Source organism: Panthera tigris, chromosome B2, assembly GCF_018350195.1.
Source record: "Panthera tigris isolate Pti1 chromosome B2, P.tigris_Pti1_mat1.1, whole genome shotgun sequence".
In the NCBI taxonomy this organism is placed as follows: domain Eukaryota; kingdom Metazoa; phylum Chordata; class Mammalia; order Carnivora; family Felidae; genus Panthera; species Panthera tigris.
Window position 1 is genome coordinate 147,503,177 of NC_056664.1, and position 21,453 is coordinate 147,524,629.

Below are 21,453 nucleotides of genomic sequence, written 5' to 3' on the forward strand. Positions count from 1 at the left end.
CCTAACAAATAGAGATGTATACCCACTTTTTTTTTTTTTTAATTTTTTAAGTTTATTTATTCATTTCGAGAGAGACAGAGGCAGCATGAGTCAGGGACAGGCAGAGAAAGAGAGAGCAAGAGAGAGGATCCCCAGCAGGCTCCACGCTGCCAGCACGAACCCGACGCGGGGCTTGAACTCACGAAGGGCGAGATCAATGAAACCAAGAGTCGGACGGACGCTTCGCCGACTGAGCCCCCCAGGCGCCCCCAGAGACGCACACCCACCTCTAAAACATCTGTTTCTTACCGAGAAGCTGCCAGCACCAAGGGACTGAGACACATCAACAAGGGCCGACACTGTGTCGGTAAAGAAAACAAAAAAACGAACAAGAGTAGACCGTCGGTGTCTCTTTCTACAGACGCACCTCCTCTGCGAGGTTTGCTTCCACCTGACAACGAAAGGCATTTGTAAAAGGTCGAGCTCATCCCGAAAGCCCGCACTCAGTGGCTCACTGTATTAGCGACGCGAGGTACTTCCCGCCAGACTGCACCCAGATAACAAGTCGTCATACTAATTCCAAATCGCAAAGATTTGGCGAGGATGCGTTCTGCAAGGTTCCAACGCAACACAAAGACAATTAACAAAATCACGGAGGAAGAAAAAATGACAGATTTCCAAACGATGGCCCATTTGATAAAAAGAACAGAACAGTTACGAAACACAGAAGGTGCCAAAACTCTACAGCTATAGCAGAATCGCATGAGAAACTTCATTCAACCAGAGCACGCACATTAATAGGGGCTAACTGTAACGTAAGGACTTTCCCAGTGATCTGAACAAGTCCCTGAAGGCATCCGCACGGCTCAATCCTTTCCCCACCCATCCCTGTCCCCACGCTGGTGAGGGGACAGCCGCGGTCATCAGGGTTTTCCCTGAACACCCCAGGCTGCTCTGGAAAAAACAGCGCCTTCCAGAAAGAGGCCTAAAGCGGTGCAAAGCTGACAAGCTGTACATCTGCAAGGCTTAGGGTGTGGGGCACGGAGAGACCCCGGGAGCATGAATATACGGGCCAGAAAAGTTTGGGAGGGGAGAAGGCCGACATTTAAGGTTAGGAAAGGGTTTTCACAGAATCCAGTAACTAGGAAGGAAGTAGCAGCTAAAACAAAACCAATGGCTGGACTGGGAGGAAATAATATTAAGTGATAAGACAAAGAAAATGTCAGCAGTAGAAAGCAAAACACAGGAAAACAGGCAGGGCTGGAATCCAAGCCAGGGAGGAAGGAAGAAACCCACTCAGAGACTTAAAACGGTGAGTATTAACTTGAAACTCTCGGAATAAAATCAGGGAAGGGACGAAACGGGAGGGTCTGAAGCATTCAGTCCCACCACGAAAGGCCCAGCCCGAGGAAGGGTTTCGGAGGTCAAGGACTGCCTTTCATCTGGTCTGCCCGGAGCGGCTCCCACACGAGCCCGGCTCAAGTTCATGCTGTCCCTGCCCTGGAAGAAAAGCCACATCACTGCGACGCTAGACAGGATCATAAGAAACCGCCGTGGCCTCTGCGGAACGGTGCTAAGCGAGAAGACGACGCGAGGCTCTGCTTCCATTCACTGCAAGAGACTGAGAATGTGAAACCCACGTCTCCACAGGGAAGACACTGGGGTCCCTGCCAACACGTAGCGATTTCGACCAGACGAAGCTGGCTGGGAAGCTCTCCAGGGGCCTCCACAAAACTTCGTATCTTAACTGTGAGCCATAGACTGTATCAGAGTCGGAAAGTACTTTAAAATAGAAGTGGGGTTTTTTCTTTTTCCGTTTTCAGGTCGGTGCATGACGGACACACAGAGCTGACCGGACCAGGGGTCCTGATGCCCATGGTTTGGTTTTGTTTTGTTTTGTTTAATATTCACGGTCTGACATTTGGGGCTCTCGCGTAGAAATACGTGGGAGGCTAGAGGAAGGCAGAAGTCAAGTGAACAGAGTTCAGGGGCTGAAAAAGCAAACTGTGATCTCAGTAGGAAGATGATAGAAAACACAGCAACAAGGGAAGACAGGATCAACCACAGAGCAGGGCGACTGGCGGTTAACTGGCATTTCAGTGAATTCTTATTTGGAAGTTTAATTTTTGAGTTGAGAGTAAATGATGTTAGTCCTGGTCCCCACTGCCATCCACGCCGAGCAGGGGTGGGGTCAACGCTTCCCTGAGTTTCTACCCAGTTTCCACAGGCAATTTACAAACAGACAAGGGTCCACTTTCACTGCCCGGCCTAACACGGGAATGTGTACGTGCGCGCTTACACATTTTCCTTCTTTCCTATAGCAACGTACCCGGAAGATCCTTAGTATATTTGTGTCTCTGCGGCAAATTTCATTTAGCCAAGCCCCTGCGGATAGATCGTTATGTGGTTTCCAATACTCTCTTTCAAAATGATGCTGCAATGTTTTCACACCTCGCTAAGTCATTGTGCCCATGTGTGAATGTACCTGAATGATAAGTTCCCAGGAGAATTACTGGTTCGGTGGGTACATGCGTTTTTAATACCGATCGATACGGCCAAATTGCCCGCTGCGAAGGCTGTTCCAACCAATACTCCCACCAGGAATGTAGGGGAATACTAGACTTGCCAACGGGTATTATAAAGTTTATTAATCTTTGCAAATCTGACAGGTGAAAATGGTACCATGGTGTTATTTTAAATTGCATGTAGTTTATCATTATGAGGTTGAACGTCGTTTCATTTTTTTTTTTAACGTTTATTTATTTTTGAGACAGAGAGAGACAAAGCATGAACAGGGGAGGGGCAGAGAGAGAGGGACACACAGAATCTGAAACAGGCTGCAGGCTCTGAGCGGTCAGCACAGACCCCGACGCGGGGCTCGAACTCACGGACCGTGAGATCATGACCTGAGCCGAAGTCGGACGCTTAACCGACCGAGCCACCCAGGCGCCCCACATCATTTCATTTTTCACATGGCCGTTTATTTCTCTCCCTAGGAACTATCTGTTCGTGTCCTTTGACTATTTTTTATTAGGTTCTTTTACTTTCTTTCACTTCTTTCACTTAACCATTTCCTGGAGTTCATTGTGTATCAAAGGAGTCAGCCCTACGCTGCGAGACGAGAGGTTAATGCTTCTTTCCAGAATGGACAATTTTGGTTTTTTCTACATGACTTCCTAGTTGTCCCCAAACCATTTTATTCAATAGTCTATTTTTACTCCTTGTAGAAAGATGACACTTTAAAATAGTCTAAATTCCTTTATGTGTCTGGGTCTGTTTTAAGAGTTTTCTATTCTGTTGCACTGGTTTATCTAGTCACATGTCACTACCACATTGTTTTAATTGCTGAGGTTTTAAAACGAGGTCTTTCCTTAATCTGCCTTAAAATAATTGGATAGGTTTAATCATGAGACGCAAAGAGTATTATCCCAAAAAGGCACGATGACCAATGAGACAAGAACGTTTCTGAGAGTAAACTTCTGGTCTTGGGACAAAAAGAAACTCTGAAAATGGATAGACTCCTCACAGCAATGATAAAATACGCAATTACCAACTCTAGGGAGCCATGGCAATCAAGCCTTGTGGATATCGTTTTAAATGTTTATTTTGGAAGCTGCCGGAACTATTAACACAGAAACACGTAATTACGTCACGTACAAATACGTTCGATTCGAATTCCACACACTCCTGATGCTTTTTGCCGGCGGACTGACCTGCTCTTCGTGCAAAATGGCTTCTCGCACAGGACTTACCAACTCTTAAAAGTCCAAATGTGCTTGCGGTTTTATAAATAATTCATGATATCCAGCACATGGCATTGTTTCAGCACTTCATAAGCAACCCTTTCTCTTTGCTAGCGTGGAAAATGTTTCTGTCGAAGTAAAAAGCTTTTTATCACTGCCTCAGGAAATAAAACAGAGGCATCCAGAATGCTCTGCACACACGTCCCCCTCCTTCCCATCAGCTCGTGCTGAGCTCACCGCCCCGGTGGCCCTGGTGCAGGAACACGCTGTGTTCTCTGTAACTCAGAAGCCCCGGTCATTGGTGCCAAAGAGCGTATTTGGACGATATAGGAAAAAAAAAGTGAATCAGATGATGCTTCAAGTTATGCTACAACTGGACAACCACATTACTTATTTCATTACCGCCTTCCTTTTGGGGAAATTAACATTCTTAAAGGACCATTTTGATCACACTCTCCCACCTAAACACCTTCGCTTGCTTATTCATTAGACCTATTGTCTAATTGCTTGGCAATGTACTAGGCATTGAGGTTAAGAGAATGAATGAAACATGCTCCCTGCCCACGGGAAGGCAGGGAGACAAACACTAAGTGGAAAAGTACAAGTCCCCGGCAATGCGGGGTGAGGGGTGGGGACACCGAGGAGGGGATTCCGGGAGGCCTGCCGATGGCCACTGGGCGGAGCCACCCCCCCCCCGCCCCGCCCCCGAGATGTCTGGGCCTGTAGGAAGTGGAGGGGAGACGAGGTAGAGGCAGAGAGGGACTCACAGCACAGAGAGCTTCGTCCCGTGGGCGATGATGCCGTTAAAGAGCGTTCTCTCACCTGCGCACCCCTCTCCAATGGTCCCTGCCCAGAAGGTGTCATAATTGCTTCCGATCTTGCCCGGACCCCGTGTTAGACAGCAGCTCCCCGAAGGCAGGGAGGAGCTCTGTGCAGATGCAGTTTTCGCCAGTGAGTAGGACAGCGACGGGAACACAGACGCTGGATGAACATTTGCCTGTTACGTGGTGACCGCATGACATGGTGGTCTTGGGAGCCTCCCACCCCGTCCCTGGTATAAGCACGGGGTGACCCCCACACGAAGACTGGACGGCCTTTGCCCAGTCTGTCACGCCAGCTTGATCTCCCACTTCTCCTCTGCGTCAAGCCCTCGCACCAAACCACCCTGCGCCCCTGGGCCTCCGTCTAGGCCCTTCCATCTCTGGGGCACCTTTCCCTCCCTCAGCTCCAGGCACCCCACACCTTTCCACCCGCAGGACCCCCCTCCTCCAACTTCTTCCTGCTGGGCAGTCGTCATCAGGACTTGCACTGAGAGCTCCAAAGTGTCCACACTTCACAGTTCCGCGTATTTGCGCCTGGACCGAGCGTGTGCATTTACTCCCGCAATTCTCTCCGCACGCGGTCACTGGGCCAGCGGGAGTCCCAGGACCTTCCTCCTAAACAGCTCTGTCACCCCCCTCCCGGGCGGACTGTCCAGCCAGGGGCCCCGCGGGGACCCTCCGGGCGGCTCATCTCCTGTCGGTTTCCCGCCCCCCCTGCACCTGACGCCCCGCGGCACCCACGCCTCCTCCCGCAGCTCTCGACCTGGGAAGAGGCAGCTACCAGTGTCCCGCTTCCATTCCGCGCCTCCTCTCAGGCTTGCTCTGTTCCTTCTCCTTTCTTCAAACTCCTCGGCAGTAACATTGTCGCGTCCGTCCCACCTGCAGAAAAGCCAGCTCTCCGCTCCCGGCCGGGGTGAGGCCTGAGGCCAGGGGGCTCGCTCTCCCCTTTCCTGCCCTCAGGACTTCGAGGGCCCTGTGCCTTCGTCTCCGCTGACTCTTCACCCCCCAAAAACGGGCCTCCGTGTCTGCCCCCCCGGGGCTGTGCTCATGTACTTGACCTCGGGGGCATCTGACTTCTCCGGTGCCCCCCTCCCACGCGGGTGGGTCCGGTTCTGATGCGTTTCTCCCCCTCTCTGCCTCAACCCCCACTCCGGCCTCCCATGGCTCTTCCTTCTGCTCCTGGGACACAGTCTTCTGTGCCTTTGGCTCCCAGCAGGTCACCATTCACAACGGCCACCGTGTCATTCCACACCCCCTACGGGGGAAGCCACCACGACCTACAGCCGTCTGGGCTGGACTCCTCCAGCTCTGCCCGCAGGACCTCACAGTGCACAGGGGCCCCGGGGCCACACACGCACTGGAGCCCCCAGGTCACCCCTGCACAGGGACCCCGGGGCCACACTCCCACTGGAGCCCCAGGCCACCCCTGCACAGGGACCCCAGGGCCACACTCCCACTGGAACCCCCAGGTCACCCCTGCACAGGGACCCCAGGGCCACACTCCCACTGGAGCCCCCAGGTCACCCCTGCACAGGGACCCCGGGGCCACGCTCTCACTGGAGCCCCCAGGCCACCCCTGCACAGGGACCCCGGGGCCACAGTCGCACAGGGACCCTGGGGCCACACTTGCACTGGAGCCCCAAGCCACCCTTGCACAGGGACCCCGGGGCCACACTTGCACAGGGACCCCGGGGCCACACTCCCACTGGAGCCCCCAGGCCACCCCTGCACAGGGACCCCCGGGGCCACAGTCGCACAGGGACCCTGGGGCCACACTTGCACTGGAGCCCCAAGCCACCCTTGCACAGGGACCCCGGGGCCACACTTGCACAGGGACCCCCGGGGCCACGCTCGCACTGGGGCCACAGCCGCCCTCGCACAGGGACCCCAGGGCCACCCTTGCACGGGGACCCCGGGGCCATGCCTGCACTGGAGCCCCAGGTCACCCTCGCACAAGGACACCAGGGCCACGCTTGCAATGGAGCCCCGGGTCACCCCTGCACAGGGACCCCGGGGCCACGCTCACACTGGAGTCCCCGGGCCACCCTCGCACAGGGATCCTAGGGCCACGCTTGCACAGGGACCCCGGGGCCACACTTGCACAGGGATCCCGGGGCCACGCTTGCACTGGAGCCCCAGGTCACCCTCGCACAAGGACACCAGGGCCACGCTCGCACTAGAGCCCCAGGCCACCCCTGCACAGGGACCCCGGGGCCACACTCACACTGGAGCCCCCAGGTCACCCCTGCACAGGGACCCCGGGGCCACGCTCTCACTGGAGTCCCAAGCCACCCTCGCACAGGGACCCCGGGGCCACGCTCGCACTGGAGCCCCAAGCCACCCTCACACAGGGACCCCGGGGCCACGCTCGCACTGGGGCCACGGCCGCCCTCACACTGGGGGCCAACCCCGTGACTGTAAACACCAGGACCACTCTCTGCTCCCAGCCTCCATCCAGGCACCCACCCTCCGACTGCCAGACTTTTCTCACCAGCTGCCTTCTTAGCGTCTCCACTAAGTGGTGCCGTAGGCACCTCGGACTTAAGGCTGCCGAACACAACACCCGCTCCCTGGCCGTCCTGGCTGCCCCTTCCTTTTCCCTCTGTCCACACACCCGTCCCACCGCTCGCCCGGCTCACTCTGCCTCCCAGCGCCTCCCGAAGCCACATTCCAGCTCCAAGCTGTCACCCCCCACCCCCGTCTCCCGTCCTGCCCACCACAGTGGCCCACGTGCGCTCCGTCTCCCCCACAGCCCCTCCGTTCACTCACCAGACCACAGCTAGAACGGGCTTCTTAGATCAGAGCACACAACCCCCACGGGCTCAAAACCTTCCAGGACCTTCCCCCGCTGGTGCAGCCACGTGCAACTTCCCCCCAACTTACGAAGCCCCACGCTGGCCCGCGGGCTCCGTCCGCTCTGCTGCTCTGCTGGGTGCCCCCGCGCCTCATTCTGTCCTCTACCCTGCCTCTCCCTCTGCCTGGGACACTGCACGCCTGGCCGCACCGGCCGCTCAGAGCCCAGGTGAAGGTCCCCTCCCCGGAGAGACCGCCACAGGCCACGTGAACTAAAGGAGCCACCCCGGTACCTCTGGATTTTAACCTAACGCGTAGCTCTGGTGATATTCGGCACTTCTGATGCTCAACGGGGTTTCTTTCCTTTGCGTGCTTGATGGGTTGGCGTCTACACCACAGAGTGCAGGCACCCTACGGTCAGAAACCCCCATCACCAACCACAGCGCTTACCCAAGAGCAGGTTGGCGATTCTGATGCTTCCGGTTCGTTTCTTCCTTTTCTCTGGGCAAGGACCCACCACCAGCACCAGCCCCGAACTCACTCACTCACTCTCTCTCTCGCACACACACCCCTTCCCAATCCAGAATGGAACCATCTACCTTACCCAGTCCCTAGGCTTCCGTTCCAGGTGCGTGCTCCTGGTCTCCCTTCGGCCTCCAGCCTGACCTCACTGGCAGAGGACATCAGCCCCCGGACCCTGGTCACAGTGGAACCACAGGACGCGGCGTCTCCCTGCCTCTCTACCTTACCTCTCCTCCCGGCGTGTGGTCTTTCAGAGAGGTTCACGCTAAAGGAGAAGCAGGACATCTCGAGTGTCAACCCAGGAGAAGCGTCTCTCCTCACCACCCCCTCCCCATGCCTCACCCCGAGCTGTTTTCTGACAGCAGCCTCTGGATGGGGCCCTCGGCTGGCCAGCATTGGGTCCCCAAGGCTTCGCTCCCCCACGCCCCGGGGCCACCCTCGCACAGGGACCCTGGCTGGAAGCACCCCGCCGCCTCAGACCCCTGCTGGCTCCTCGGTGAGATCTTTTCAGGGCCCTCCAATCAGAAAGCGCTCAGCCCTCCGTCCCCAGGACGTCCTGTCCTGCCTCTGCCAGGCAGTGACCATGTGCGCAAGCCCTGCCTGTCCCTCCTGCGAGCTGTGTGCTCCCGAGAGCGAAGACTCTGTCTCACGCACGGCGGATTCCTGGCACCCTAGGACAGAGGCCAAGGCCAAGTCAGTTTTCAATGAGTGGCCTTCAATTTCTAAGCTCCTTCTACACAAGCACCATGTTGTTTTCTGGGTTTTTTCACCTTTGAATTTCCAAAATAAATACGCGAGCGCCTTCGATAGGTCCGTCAGCCGCTCTTGGGCTCGGGATACAACCAAGAGAGCCGAGGTCCTGCCTGAGGCTCTCACCAAGCTTGCTTTCTGCACTGGAAGGACAGGCAATAATAAACAAGCGAGGCAGTAAATGAGCAAGAGAATTCCAGAAAGCGGTAAATGCTACAAATAAAATCAGAGTGCTAGGCATCGTGTTTCCTCAGTAAGATCTCGAGCTGCTCTATCACTAGGGGGTTTTCCCTTACACCAATTTAGATCAGCTGGGGGAGCCTGATTTACATTTTAAAAGGAAATTAAAATGTTTTGAATCACAACTAAGAGCTTTCCTTTTAAGGGAGAAATATTCCTTTTTCATGAAAATGGTTTTTTTCTTTCTCTCTCAGATGGCAAGAACTGTTTTTACACAAACAAAAATTAACCATGTATTGATGAAATGCTTGTCACACCAAGTTTCACCTGCTTTCACAGTAAACAAAGTCCTAACATTTGCTTAACTATCTAGCGCGGTGCATTTTTTTTCCTTGTGATAAGGAAGGACTTTTGAGATCCACATTCTTTTTTTATTTCTTTTTTAATGTTTTTAATGTTTATTCATTTTTTTTTTTTTTGAGAAACAAGGAGAGAAAGAGCGGGGGAGGGGCAGAGAGAGACACACCCAGAATCCAAAGCAGCCTCCAGGCTCCGAGCTGTCAGCACAGAGCCCGACGCGGGGCTCGAACTCATGACCGACGGAGCCACCCAGGCGCCCCTTGAGATCCACATTCTTAGCAACTTTCAAATCCGCAACACTGTATTATCAACTACAGTCACCACGTTGTTACATTGCCAGGGCTTACTCATCTTATTGAAATGCAGGTCTTTTCCTGAGGGATACAAAAAGGTTGATGTATAAAAATATCTGAGGTTAAGGCTCCAGACTGACAGAAGACACGGTCTTCTCCTGTTTCCACTGCCTCTCACTTAGATTTGCAGGGATTATCTTTGTTCATGTAGGTCGTTTGAAACTAAAAAAGGAGTGCTGCGAAATTTAAATTAACGCGCCAACACAGTTCCCCACCGTTTAAACAGCTCGGCCCCGGGGCTTTTAAGCCCTTCTACGTGCTTGGGCCAGAACAGACCCTGTCGTCTCCAGGGACAGAGCTCTGCCATGACCTGCACCCTGGCCTGGCAGGAAAAATTCACAACTCTGCCTTGCTGGCTGTCTTGGGACGTATCCAGATCTATATTTCAAGTCCTCTGAAGGAACAGTCCTCATTATTTTCATCTCTCGCCAACAACCTGCACCCAGTAGGGGCTCAATATCTACCTGTTGGCTGCCTGTTAGCGGACTTGACCTCCGAGACGCGTGTGTGGAGTGCACGCACAAACCTGCCGTGTCATTTTCCTTGCTCCCTCCGTCCCCTCTTTGACCAGCCAGCACCTTCCTCTTCCTACAGCTCTGCACCATTCGCAGTGGCCCGGCTGTAGAGACAGGGGCATCTGTGAAGGAGACTTGCCGACTTCTGCACGTCCTCAAGTCTTGTCCCCCTAGGGATATCTCCGGCACCTTCCACCACAGCACCGAATGCAGGCAAGGGGAGCCGTATTTTCCAGAAAACTGCAGCTTATACTGGTCTATCGCAGCATGACTTTTTAGCTCTCCTCTGCACACACAGGCGCGCGCACACACACACACACACACACACACACACAGCGGCAAAGTGGACTTCTCCATTCTCTCTAGGAGAATCTGGATTCTCCAGGTGCAGAGATTCTGTTCTACTCCAGCCAACAACTTTCCAAGCAGTGACGGGCTGAAGCCCAGAGCCTGAGGGCAAGGTCAGAGGTCAACACGTGAAGGTAGCTGGCTGACGAGGGGGGAGGGGGAGAGTCGGGCATGGCTTGAAGAGGGTGGCCTGTGACCACTGACCTTCTAGAGCTGGGCATCAATGCTACACCTGCCTCCAGGAGGCTCCTCGCGGACACGGCCCGGCCAGGGCAGTCCCCGGCAACCGGCAGTAGGTTTGAATAAGCACACGCTCCGTGCATTTACTGACTGAACCAGTGAGTCAGTGGGAACCGAAACGCACAGCCAAAATGGACAGGAGCGGAACCAGGATATCAAACTTCCAAACACGACTCGCTTTTTGACGATGACGGAAATGAAACCCGCATTCCTAGAAACAGTAATTGGACACAGCAGCCTTTACGTGACAACTTGACTGTTAGACCCAGGAGAGACCAACCGGAAAGGGAATAAAGGGAATACGCACACAACAATTAAGGTACACCTGTATACATTTGCGCATTTTTACATGCTTAGAGAATCCAGAATTTTTTTTTCAAAAAGGCTCATTTTTACCGACAAACATCAAAAAAGCCTGCCGAGATTTCAGTACTCGGCAGTTTCGACAGGTGTGGTTTATCCTGTAGTGAGACAGAAACAAAGACCCCACAAGCAGCAGAGCAGAAACCCGCCGCCGACCTTTGGGCATCCCTCCACCTCGTCCCATTTCTGCCTGAGGCAGGTCTAGTAAGAGATTTTGCTTAAGAGCAGCCCCTTCATACTCACGACCCAGGTAATGTCCCAGAGAAGCCTTTTATAGCCTCCTGTTCTCACTTAAACCCCAGGCTGCTCCTCGCTGACTTGGTCAGGGGGAAGAAAACAGATACACAAAGACAAAATCCCAGCAACTCCGGAGGGTGTTTATCCGCGGTCTTCTCCCAGCCAGAACTTTTGGCAGAGTGGGTCCCTCCTGATGGCTTTCTTCTCTAGGTCTTCTGTCCTTCCAAAGGGGAAGCCTGCTGGGTCCCCCTAGGACAGCCCCAGCCAGCCTGAACTGTTCCTCTTTATCCCGCCCCAGACATCCCTGGCAAACGCCCCCACCCCAAAGTAACAAACTGCAGTAAGGGGCAACATACAAACAGAAACCTCAACATTTTCGAGAACTCGCTTACCACTCCCCTCTCCCCCAAAACAGTGTTCATCCCAGATGAATGGAGGTAACCTTCCCTTCCCCCCTCCCCCCAACACACTCCAGCTACCAAACGTGAGAAGCAGATGTTTATGTAGAACGCACAGTGCAGGTGGAAGGGGACAGGCAGGAACCCCAGTCCTAGGCCCATGGCTTACCCAGCGCACTTCAGAGCTCCCTGGGAGCTCACCCCACCAAAAATTCGGGGCAAATGGGTGTGCGTTTCAGTAAGAAAAAATGCCCGCAACTAAGGGCAGCAGGCCCGGCCCCTCGTGCCCAGACCACGTCCCTCCCCAACTGAGCATCTAAGAGTCAACCACGACCCGCGGGTGGGGGGGCTGGAGGAGCTGGGGAGCTGCACGTCAGACAAGGGGAGACGCCTGCTAGAGGAGTCGGGGGGCGGGGGGCGGGGGGGGAGTCCAGGGCCCACGTCCGGCGTCCTATCAGGTCCGCCGGCAAGTAGCAGAGACGGCCGCCGGCAGCCGGTGACCGAGGCGCGCGCGGCGCGAGAGGCCACTGGGCCACGCGGCCGCGGTGGTTCCGCCCGCGCCCGGGAGGCGGGATCGCCGGGGGCTGCTGGGCCCGCGCAGGACCCGCTCGCAGGCCCAGGGGCTGCACCCCAGGGGCGCTCAGGCGGGCAGCGAACCCAGACAAGTGCCGGCAGCGAGGTAGGGCTGGACCCCAAGTGCCCAGAGGCGAAGACCGGCCGGGGCTGGGGAACGAGCGGCGGACGGGAGCCAGAAGCCAAAACGGCGACCCTGGAGAGTGTGCCGAGAGCAGGCGCCGCGGAAACGCGGTTCCCTAGCGAGCAGCAGACAAAGGCTCGGGTGCGCACGCGGTGGACGGTGGCGCCCGGGCCCCGCGCTGAGGGCCGCGGAAACCCGCGCCCACCCCGGCCGGGGCCGGAGTCGCCCGGTGCCCCGCGGGCGCGACCTCCGCCGTCCCCCACTCCCGGCCGCGGGTCTCCGGCCCTCACCTTGCTCGCCCTCCATCCGCGACAACGGCGATCCCCCCTTCCGCGCACCGGCTGTCTCTTCCCTCGGCATCTCCCGCCTCCTGCCTTCTAGCAAACCTCTGCCTTGACTATTCTGCTCAGCCTTGCCCCCCTCCCCCGCGACACGCCTTCCACCACCCCTGCTCCCGCGCGCTCTCAGCCCCGCACCCGGGGCCGGGGAGGCGGGGCGGCCGCGGTCGGCCCGGGGGTCCGAGCCGGCGGCGCCTTCCTCCTCCACCCTAACGCCCCATTGTCCTTGCCTCAGCAGCCCAAGCACCAGCTCAAGCCCAGGATGGAGACAAAGTGGACTCTTGGCGGAGGTGCACCCGTTTCACTCCGCGAGTCCAGGCTCCGGAACAGGGTCACTGCAGGGGGGCGGGGAGGGGGGAAGCGGCCCCCGCGCCCACACCGACCCCGGGGGACCGCGACTGCCTTCACCTTGGGGAGCGCGGAGCTCGGGGTCCCGGCCTGCCCTCCCTCGGCCCGGGGACCCAGCGGGCGGGACCCCCAAGCGCAAGCCCACCGGTCCCAGGCTGAGGAGAGAGGAGCCCGGCGTAAGGGGTCACGGAGTAGAGACCAGGACGACGTGCCGGGCAAGTGTGGCCACAAACAGCACCGGGGGACCCGAGGCCGGCGGCGGGTCCCGCTCTCACCGCGCGGCGCCCGCCGCCCTGCCCGGTCACCCGTCGTCCCCCCCCCCACCCCCCCGGTAAGCGCGCGGAGCCTGGGAAACCCGGGCGTCCCGGCGCGGACGGACGCTCCCGCGCGCCACCAACGCGCCCCGAGCCCCCCGCGAAGCCCGCTGGGCGCCCAGTGCCCCCCCCCCCCAACCCCGGCCGCGGGGAACGAGGAGCCCGGCACTTACTGGGGCTCAGGAAACACTCCGTCAACCTTCGGAAGCAGCTCGCGTTATTAGAAGGTCCATCTTCCATGTCGGAGCCGAAGAGCAGGGGCGACGCGGCGGCGAGGGCGAAGCCGGCGCCTCGGGGCCGCCGCGGGGTTCGGCCGCCGCCGCCTGGGCTGGGGCCGGGGCAGCCCCCGCCGGCGCCCGGGAAGCCGGGGGAGCCCGCGCGGCGGGCGGCCGGGCCGAGCGGGAGCCGGAGCCCGGCGCGGGCCGGGAGCAGCAAACCCTGAAGCGCGGAGCAGAGGAAGAGCCGCCGCCGCCCGCCGCCGCGGGGATTGCCGCCGGGAGGGACGCTCAAGCGAGCTGCCGCCGGGGCTCCGCCGCCGCCAGCATCGCCGCCGCCTCCTCCAGCCGCCGCCGCCGCGCCCTCCCTTCCTGGGAGACGCACGGGGAGGTGAAAGGCAGATGAGGAGGGGAGAAGAGAAGGAGGGGGCGGGGGGGGCGGCGGCCAGAAGTAAAAGGAAGATGGAGAGGAGGAGGAGGAGGGGACAGGGGAGGAGAGGGCGAGCGCGAAGGGAGCGCGGGCCGAGACCCAGCCGCCGCCGCCGCCGCGCGCACACGGGGCGCCCGGGCCCCCGGCGGGGCCGGCGCGGCCTGCGGAGGAGGGGGGCGGGCGCGGGGGCGCGGCTCGCTCGGCCCGGCCGCGGCCAGGCCGTTCGGGGGCCGGGCCCGGGCCCGCCGCGCTCCCCCCGCCGGCCGCGCCGCGCCAGGGCTCCGGGCGGAGTTTGCCGGGGCCGGGGCCGGGCTCGTCCTCGGCCGCCGGCAGGGGGGCCTGGGGGCGGGGAGCGAGCGGCTCCGCGGGGCTGGCCATGGCCCTCCTCCCCGGGCCGCGCGGCGGGGCCGGCCGCCGGCGGGAGGGGCGCGCCGCGGGCCCGGACTCGGCGGGCTCCGCCCCCGCGGGACCTGCCCTCCCCGGCCGGTCGGCCCGAGCGCGGGTCCGGTGCTCCTCTCCGGTCTTCCGCCGCCCCTCGCGGCCCAGTCCTCACATGGCGTCCCGCTCCGGGTGCGGGAGGACCTGGGGCCGGGCGTGAGTCCCCGGCGGCCGGCTGGCGCGCGCGATCGGCGTGCTCCCGGCCGGGGCGAGGGGCCGCGGAGACGCTGCCTGCAAGCGTGGCGTGGTTTGTGCGCGCTCCGGCGGCCGAGCCTCGGCGACTGCTCGAAAGCAGCGGAGAAAAGCGCCGCAGTGCCGCTGCCCGTGGAGGAGGTGGCGGCGGCGGCGGCGGCTGCAGAAGACGCCCACTGGCGGAGCGGGCGCTCCCCACGCCGCCGCCGCCCGCGCCCGCGCCCACGCCCACGTAGCGCGCCCCGCCGCCGCTGGGTCCCCCGGCGCCGGGTCCCCGCACCCCCGCGGGCCTCTGCGGACGCCGGGCGTCCTGGCTGGGGTGGGGGGCGGGGGAGCTCCTGCGTCTCTGCGGGGCGTCGTCACATCTGGGTCTGGTGTTCCGGGTTCTAAATCCGCCGCCCAGCAGCTGCGCCAGCAGCTGTGCTCCGCTGGGCAAGCCACGTCGGCCTGCCCCTCGCCCGAGCCAGGGAACCCTCCTGGTGGCTGGCCAGCAGCTCCGACCGAGCTGGGCTCAGAGCTCCCGGGAGAGGAGTTCAAACTCGGACGTTTGGTTGGAGTTTAAATCAACGCACAGTGTTTCCCATAAACTAAGATTTAGTAAGTCTGTTCATCCCCGCGACTCCCTTTGCGATACACACTTTAGAACGAACTTGGTGTGCACGGCCCAGTTTGCCCCGGGTGAGGTCAGAGAACGGACAGGGCAAACTGTGGCTCAAAAAAGAAACACTGTAAGATCGTCACCCCAAAGCCCTGAGGACCGCCTCGTCACCTGCGGCTCTTTTGCACAACATCACCCACCCCACCCCCGCTCCCTCCTTCCCAGCCCGAATCCAAACAGTTGCTGCCGACGGGAAATGTGCCGCCCAATGGGCGCTCAGAACAAGAAGCCGCCAGAAGTTTGGGAAGTTCAAGCGCCCGAGCGCACTGATGCGCAGGTGCCTGCGTGCGGGAAGGCGCGCTGCGCGGGGTCACCAATGCACTCGGGGTCCGACAGGGGGGCGACAGGCCTGCTGCCCCACGGTGGGACGGGCTGTCCAGACTCCCTCGACCAGGTCCCCTTCCCAGGAGTGGAGCGCGCGCACCGGAGCCCAACTTGCACGACGGGCAGGGCGGGCACCTGAGCGCAAGGCGTGCGCGGCGGTGCGGCCGCGTGGCTGACACAGGGCCCGGGGCCGGCGTGCGCCCTGCAGCCGGGCGTTTCTCGCTTTCCATGGCTTCTTCCGACCGTCCAGCTTCCAGGTGTTTTTATTTTGAAGCGTGCTCCAGATCCTTCCCTAGTCCCTGCTTCTTCCCCACTCCCATCCAGACACCCACAGTGGGAAAGGACATATTCGTATTTGCACCAGACTGGGCAAGTGGGGCGCCTGGGACTTGATGCGACTCCCCTCTCCCAGCAAAGGCTGTGGGCGTTTCAGCAACCGCGGGGCGCACGCGGAGCGCTGCCCGAAGCGGGCGTCAAGCCCTGGCTCTCACTGGATCGTAATCCCTAAATTTTCGAAACCGGAAAAAGATTCTGGTGACTCTTACCTTGCAGAGTGGGTATTTTTACCGCTGCCTTTGCTTTTTTTTCGACGAAGAAAAAACTAGAACAATGCTGCCGGGTCTGGTGCCGAAGCCTCCGGGCCGTCGCATCGGAGAGGCGCAGACCCGGACTCCGGGATTCACGTGGGCGTCGGGACTCCGCACCCGCTGCGGACGTGGCCTCGCGGGCAGGGTCTCCCCAGGGCTCGAGGGCACGCGTCTCTCCTCGAAGTGTTTGCTGTTGGTTCTTTTACGCGCCAAACGTTTCTTCTTGTCGGTTACGTTTCTTTTGTTGCCTTTTGGAGCGATTAAAGTGACCTTCCCATTATAAGAAAATGTACAAGTAATTCGAATACAAGCCTCCATATGGGCGCGGGAAGCGGGGCGGGAACCATCAAATACTTGCTCTCTGGGTCTTTTTTAAATCAGAACGCAAACTTTAGTGTTTTCTCTAACCCTTTTCTGGCATCAAACTTCATCCTATTTTCCGTCCTTCTTTCCTCCAAACGCTTGCTGGAAGGCACGCATTTCCTGGACAAATCAAAAATGACAAAGCATGACAACGGAAAAGGAACACGCTGAGGAGGTGTTTACAGACTATCGATTACACGGGTCAAGTAACTCCCTACTTAATGCTGGAGTTGGGCTCTGTTAACATAAGTGTAGCAGGCACCGCGTCACGTGTCCTTTCTTCAGGAAAGCTTGTTTACTCCAAGATGTAAATTGCAAACCCGCGGATGTAAACGCTCTGTCACTCACCCTTGTGTTCAGGTGTTGCAACACCTGTGGAATGTGTTTCTGGCGCATTCTTTTCCTTCCCTTTGAACTTCGCTAGTGATATATCAGAAAAGGGGAAAGATGTCACTAAACATTTGGTACTCCAAACCTTTTATGAATAAACACATTGGCCCCAAATTCAGTGAGCGCCGCGTCCGAATAGTCCCCATGAAATCTGCGATGTAGTTACACGTCCAAATGTTACCAGATTGCAGTGCAATTTAAACACGACTGAAAGTATTAGTTGTAACTCCAGGGGCACGGGATTCACGCCAGCACAGTGCTCTTTGTGAAATAAACAACTTTCCTCATTTTCAACTGAGAAAATGCTAGCCTACTGCAAAGCATAAAAACTAAAATAACATTAGGAAGGCAGTTAACGCTACTAAGTTGCCAGAATTATGATGATCAATGTTAAAAGCATTTGTCTCTGCCCTTCACCAAGAAGAATGATCAGGAAAGAAGTTTATATTGGTAATGAAACCTTATGCTTGCTTCAGTATCTGCCTGTTTATCATCTAATTTGATTTATTTGTTCTTAAAAGGATCTTAAAACGTGGGTCAAGGTAGAGCCTAAGGTATTTTTTAAATGATTTCCTCCTAAAACTGTGAAGTTTCTTTATAATAACCATCCACTCCTTTTAATAGCCTGAAAGTTAAATTTATAATAAATACGGTTTTTATTTCATTAAATTTTGGTCAACAGGCAGGCCAGTGTCTTAATTCATTTCATTTAACAACTTTTGTTACTAGTGCTGACAGCTGTAAACTTCACATTGTCAACTGATTGAATAACCTGCTTTTTCTTTTCAAATATTTCTTTAGAAAGACAGAAACTAAAGGTTGATTAAATATTAAACTCATCTACTTACACAGATAAAGTCTATGAAAAAGACACATTCTTTGACACATTTACCTTGATTTTAAATTTTATGACTTACAGAAGTACATGGTTATCGGAGCAAAATAATTAATAAGCAGGTAGCTTTGCTCCCACACCCAAAAGAAACATGTGGGTTTTACAATCCGATTTTCAATTTAATTGCTAGTAAATTATCAATTTGTATGTCCCCCAGGTGTGATATGTCATCCCAACAACGCTCTGCATTCTAATGAAATAATTTATTAGTGATTATCTGGCATGTGAAAAATGGAGTTCAGCTGTCAGGCATCTACTCACGACCTCCCAAACCCACCAACTGCCCCGCTACGAGTTCTAAGTTTGTCTTTCCGGGAAGCCTCCTTCGATTTTCCTCGTCCCTAATCCACCATAGCTGTGTCGGGGTAGACTCCTGAGACTGATGTGTTTTTATCAGCACATATGAATATTTTGCATTAAATCTCCTAAGACATGTAATGCGTGTATAATTTGCATCGACAATTCCGTTTTAAAGTTTGAAGTCAGTGTCCTGCTACCCTTACCACTCATAACCTTTAATAAAGGCCATCATACAGTAGGTGCTCAATGATTGCTCCCCTACCTTCCACCTGCATGCTCACTGCTTACAAATGTCTGTTAGTGTTGATGTTAACAAATCTTGACTTAAGTGAGGGATGCATTCTTACAGTATTGTTGTAGTCCAGCCTAAAAAACAAAGGTCATTATAATTTCAGTAAGAAAATATTATTATAAAGTCAGTCCACTGGATGGCACGGTCTTGAAAATAGACAAAGATGATTTAAAAGACAATTTCTTCAGCTACCCTTCATATTCCTAGATCTTCAGGTTACATTTTTTTATGAATTCAATCTAATTAACTATAAAACAAAGTACAATTTTATATTGCCTTACGTTAGAAAACAAGTAAAAACCAGTATATTATTTCACATTTAAAAAATCAAAATAGTGTGGGGCGCCTGGGTGACTCAGTCGGTTGGGCGTCTGACTTCGGCTCAGGTCATGATCTCACCCCTCGTGAGTTCGAGCCCCTCCTCGGGCTCTGTGCTGACAGCTCAGAGCCCGGAGCCTCCTTCGGGGTCTGTGTCTCCCTCTCTCTCTGCCCCTCCCCCGCTTGTGCTCTGTCTCTCTCTGTCTCTCAAAAATGAATAAATGTAAAAAAAAAAAAAACTTTTTTTAATAAAAAAAAAATCAAAATAGTGTTTACTCTTCAATGAGAATATTTTTGATCTTAGGCAGATTATTAAACCATTAATATTCCAAACAAATCTTCTTAAGTGTCCATACCTTCCGTAAAGAGGGTTCAGGGTGTTTCTTGATACATAAGATTCAAGTGGAAATTTTCATTAATCAAAAGCAAAGCATTTAATTCCCTCCTAAAAAATAGGCTCTGCTTAACGTCTAATGAGCATCCAGCCCTGAGGATACCGCTGTGACAAAGAACTGTTGTGGTTATGTAATCAATACTAAGTTCCGGTGATAACCATGTAAGCATTAACTCTTACATAACACTGCTGTGTTATGACATCGAACTAGATTCTGAAGCTGTTTCCATTCAAAAAAAATATCAAATCGCTTTAGAGATCCACTGTGATCTGTAGCCTGGTGAAGTAGCCGTCATGTCTTAAAAACGTGCAAACTAGAATATAACCATGTTGTGTTTAAATAATAACCAGTGCTGTTTAAACAATCAACACTTCTATCAAAGTGGAACCACAAGTCAGAGATACCAATGACATCTGAGACTATGTTTGAAGAGTCCAAGAAGCACAGTACGAGAGAATTATTTGTATAGCTACACACACACATACACACACACATATACCTAAGAGAAAGAAATTCCCAAAAGAAAGAAATACTTCTTTAAGACAGTCACAGCCCAGTGAAAGCATTTAAATAGAAAGTGACCACAGGGGGCATTCAGGATAAAAAGGTAGGCTAGGGAATGGCTTCAATTAATAAAGTTAATTAATGATAAATTAGAGAAAGGTCACCAAAGTTCCTACTGAGTCTGCCCCACCACGAGGAGGACATTGGTGCCAGCACAAATCACTGTGTGGATTGTTAATGTTAAGCATGTCTTCATCCGTGGCTTGGGAATCCTTTCCTTGTAAACATTATTGTAGTACAATACCCATATTTTTACGATGAACCTTGGTATTTATTCAAGGAGTCTGATGCACTTTTGGGGAAAAGAAAAATTGTTGGCTCTTCCAGATTTGTCTCAAAAATAAGGACCAAAAAATGGCTCACTGAATCCAGAGAATTCTTTTCTGTTCATCTCAAAAAAGAAAAGAAGGAGGAGGAAGAGGAAGAGGAGGAGGAGAAACCAGCCATGGCCTGGGGCACAAGTGGGCACTCTGAGTTGTGTGCCAGTCTAGACCAGGATTGGACAGCATTTAAGGGCACGCGGGGAGGCCAAGTTCACCCACATGGGTGAATTGCTCTGACCCTGACTTATAAAGACCCATTTCTCCCTGAGTTTCTCTTATTTAAAGTGCCCAGAGGAAAAGGAGAGAGAAGGTTTCACGCTGGTGTGCATTCTACAAAGTCAGACACACAGTTCCCAGGCAACATCCCAAGGATTTGGACTTATGAGGCAGAAGGCCCTTGTCTACACAGCCAGCCTGACTTGCTGGTCCACACACATCCAGTATCTCTTAAAGCAGCAGGTTACACGGGAGCTATACCTAGAACTTTGTATATGAGATCCTTGGAAATGGACCCGTATAAGAAAAAAACAACTACAGGGGCGCCTCAGGGGCCCAGTCGGTTAAGCGTCCAACTTCGGCTCAGGTCATGATCTCACGGTTCATGAGTTAGAGCCTCGCATCGGGCTCTGGGCTGACAGCTCAGACCCTGGAGCCCGCTTCAGATTCTGTTTCTCCCTCTGTCTGCCCCTCCACTGCTTGCACTCTGTCTCTCGCATTGTCTCAAAAGTAAGTAAACATTAAAAAAAAAATTTTTAAGAAAAAAATAACTACAGAAGCCGAAAGATAAGCAGCCTTCGTGTTCAGAGACATCGGACTTTGGACAGAGCCAGAGAAATCTGTTAGGAGCCAGCATGTATTGGGCAGGCAGTTAAAGAAAGAAGTGGACACACATATCTTCCATAATCTCTGGACACATTCATTTCCTTTGGTTCAGAAATTGGGGTTTAATAACTTTGTGTTTGTGTGTTGCACTAATTAAATTTTTTTTAATGTTTAGTTATTTTTGAGAGACAGAGACAGAATGCAAGCTGGGGAGGGATAGAGAGAGAGGGGGAGACACAGAATTTGAAGCAGGCTCCAGGCTCCGAGCTGTCAGCACCTAGCCCGATGTGTGCCTCAAACTCATGAGCTGTGAGATCATGACCCGAGCTGAAGTCGGGTGCTTAACCGACTGAGCCACTCAGGCACCCGTGTGTGGCACGGATTAATATTGTACCCAACAACAAAGGTAAAGTCAAAAAAGTGGGATGTCCTCTCCAGACAGCTCATTTGCATCCTCATTATGCTCCCAGCATGAAACAATCTTTCAACAGGGCTTCGTTGTTCCAAACAGAAGAGCCACAGCTGTATTACAAAGCTGTAAGCATCAAGACAGTATGGTACTGGCACAAGAACAGACACTCAGATCAATGGAATAGAACAGAGAACCCAGAAATGGACCCACAAACGAATGGCCAACTAATCTTTGAC

The 21,453-nt window shown here is 54.9% G+C and overlaps 1 protein-coding gene across 2 annotated transcripts in view; it reads right to left on the reverse strand.

Moving 5' to 3' along the window:
• Positions 1–21,453, reverse strand: part of PDE10A (phosphodiesterase 10A) — a 369,960-nt gene that overhangs the window by 278,191 nt on the left and 70,316 nt on the right. The window contains exon 1 of one of the 2 annotated variants that reach the window (XM_042987506.1): positions 13,473–14,322. The exons of the other annotated variant lie outside the window; for it this stretch is intronic. Within the exon in view, the coding sequence (XP_042843440.1) occupies positions 13,473–14,322 (850 nt within the window). Of the gene's footprint in view, positions 1–13,472; positions 14,323–21,453 lie in introns of those variants that run through there. 2 annotated transcript variants of the gene reach the window in all.